This window comes from Montipora capricornis, chromosome 8 (assembly GCF_036669925.1).
Source record: "Montipora capricornis isolate CH-2021 chromosome 8, ASM3666992v2, whole genome shotgun sequence".
In the NCBI taxonomy this organism is placed as follows: Eukaryota; Metazoa; Cnidaria; class Anthozoa; order Scleractinia; family Acroporidae; genus Montipora; species Montipora capricornis.
The window spans coordinates 30,456,723-30,459,222 of record NC_090890.1 but is presented as its reverse complement, the minus strand read 5'-3'; the positions used below and the strand labels follow the sequence as shown (position 1 = coordinate 30,459,222).

The window sequence follows — 2,500 nt, the reverse complement described above, 5'->3', positions numbered from 1 at the left end:
TGCTTATTTATTTTATACCAAATGGACCTCTTTAGCTTGTACGTTTTGTTTTCCCATTTCAGACCATGTAATGTTACTCCAGGGAACAGTTTCTTTTAAATGTGGTCTTCTGCATGTGCACATGTATGCATAACTTAAAACAAAAAGAAAATTCTCTTGGGAACATCACGTGGTCTGAAATGGGAAAACAAAACGTACAAGCTAAAGAGGTCCATTGCACTTGAAATAATGTACTATACTAAACAAAGCTGCATATTTATGCTTTTATTTTCAGATTAGGAAGTGGGTTCATGAACAGAAAGGAAAGCTACTGACAATTAGACCAGAGGATGAAGAATATGTGAAACGAAGGACAGCTGAACTTGCAGCAAAAGCTGAAGTGGCTTCAAAAAAAACAGTTCAAGACACAGTAAAGGATAGTGCAAAGTGTTCATAAGCACTGGTCCAGTTCCACTCTTCCCATGCTTCACAGAACAGTGCGTGAAATGAGCAGTGGGGCTCCTCGTAGAATCTTGGGATGCTCCCCCAGGGATTTGGTACCGGATTTTGGGGAACTTTAGTTTTCTTAGGGCCTGTTTACTTAAAGGGAAGGTGCCCTGGCTGACCGGGTGCCCTGGCTAGGAGGGTTAAAACATAGCCCACCTTTACATGAAACTCACCTACGCGGGATGGCTAGTGGGCTATCTTTTGAGTGGGTCATTAAGCACAACAAACAAGATGGCGGACAAAAGAAACGTTTCGGCGGGAAGTTTAATTCTTTTATCACTTGTTCCGCTAGTGGCCGCTTTTCAGTGTCTAGGGAAACTATTTTGCACTTAATTAGTCATTTCGTTCAGTAGATGTTACTGGTAAGAGATAACGACGAAACAGTTCTCCAGGATGGTAATTTGGCGCCGCCATGATTTCGCGGTCTTCTCACCTCGGTTAGCCGGGGTAACCCGGCTCGAACCGTTGACACGGCAAAAAAATAGCCCGCCTAGAAGGGTGCATCGGGCAAGCAGACAGGGTGCCCCGGGAAGGTGCGTTACCCTGTCTAGCATGTAAATGGTTCATAGACTTGTTCCGAAGGCAAAGAGCGAGAAATCTAAATAAGTTAATGATTATAATTTCTCGTGACGTGGAATAAACTTCCCATTGACATAACGCTTTTCAGGGATTTTCTAACTAAAGTATAAAATACAGCCTCTATCCTTAGCATCTTTAAATTTTTTGCTCTGCAACTTTCTTAACTTGTAGAGTTCTTTGGGAATATCTTCAAACACACTGAAATCTTTATCTTTTAAAGTTTTGCTGGCTTAATGTAGAACCCTTTGGCGATCGGCGTAACGTAAAAGTCTTACAATTATTGGGCGAGGACCGTCATCCTTGAGCTTTCTCACTCTGTGAATTCCTTGAAATTCGATGCTGTCCCGCGGGTTCGAGATTTTCAAGAGCCCTTTTCACGGTTAGTTTTTCTCATTTGCCTTACAATATAATCTAGCATGTATGTGAGGCAATTTCGGGCTATTTTGTAGTTTTAACCCGAAATTGCCGCGCATCCACGTTAGTTTACATTGTAATGCAAATAAAAAAAACTAACCGCGAAAAGGGCTATTCTTCTTCCATACACCTATAAACGATCTTTTTCGTGTTTTCAGGGTCCTGCTGAGTACCTTGCACATGAACATTAAGTTTTCTCTTCTACTGTAATGCTCTTGATATAGCAATTGTTTACTAAGATCATCTATGGACTTCTGAGAAGCTTTCAAGTCACGTTTTTTTAGGTTAGCAATCTCCTCATCGTTGGAAGTCAGCACTTTCCTCGAGTTCTTTGTCCGTCTTGTTGGTGTTATCAACTTTCTCCTTTAAGTTGTGGACTTCTTTGTCGAGACCAGCAACGATGTCTCCCATATATGACATGGCTTTAAACAAGTTGTCCAGTCGGTTCTCAAGGTTCTCAATGCTGTCGAGCTTCTCTAATTTGGCAAGAACCGTGTCCATTTTCTGAGGGTCTCAATGGGGGCGGGGGTGGGGTCGCTTTGACGGTTAAAAATGAGCCGTTTTGGCGGTTGACGGTTATTTTTTTTGAATGACGTTTACAACATGAAATTAGAGGGCAAACCTCTTGAGGGTATTTCAGTTTCGTGTCTTAGTGACCAATAGTCATCGTGTTTGGCCTGTCTTCTCCTTGGATACGGACCATCGACAGGGTGATGCTACGAGCTCCATGACGTTTTTATGACACCGCGGAAATTTGGAAAGGTTGTATAGTTGGTAGGTCTTGCAACGTACGTAAGTTGACAGTTGGATGGACATCATGGAAAATAAATCAGAAGCAGAAGATAATCTCTCTCGAGGAACGAACGGACTTAAGGCAAATCAAAATCGAGATGACTTAGGATCATCCGTAGAAGCCGAAGATGAAGTCGACGAGCTAGAGGAAGGTAATGAACAAGCAATGGCAGCAAGCAACTGTGAACCGGATTTGATACTTCTTTATGATAAAGAAATCTCTTCCCTA

At 42.2% G+C, this 2,500-nt stretch overlaps 1 protein-coding gene across 1 annotated transcript in view; it reads left to right on the top strand.

The window, feature by feature from the left end:
• Positions 1–1,143, top strand: part of LOC138060614 (uncharacterized) — a 6,275-nt gene extending 5,132 nt beyond the window's left edge. Inside the window, exon 3 of the mRNA XM_068906458.1 lies at positions 275–1,143. Coding sequence (XP_068762559.1) covers positions 275–436 — 162 coding nt within the window. The 3' untranslated portion in view covers positions 437–1,143. The remainder of the gene's footprint in view (positions 1–274) is intronic.
• Positions 1,144–2,500: the final 1,357 nt, after the last annotated feature.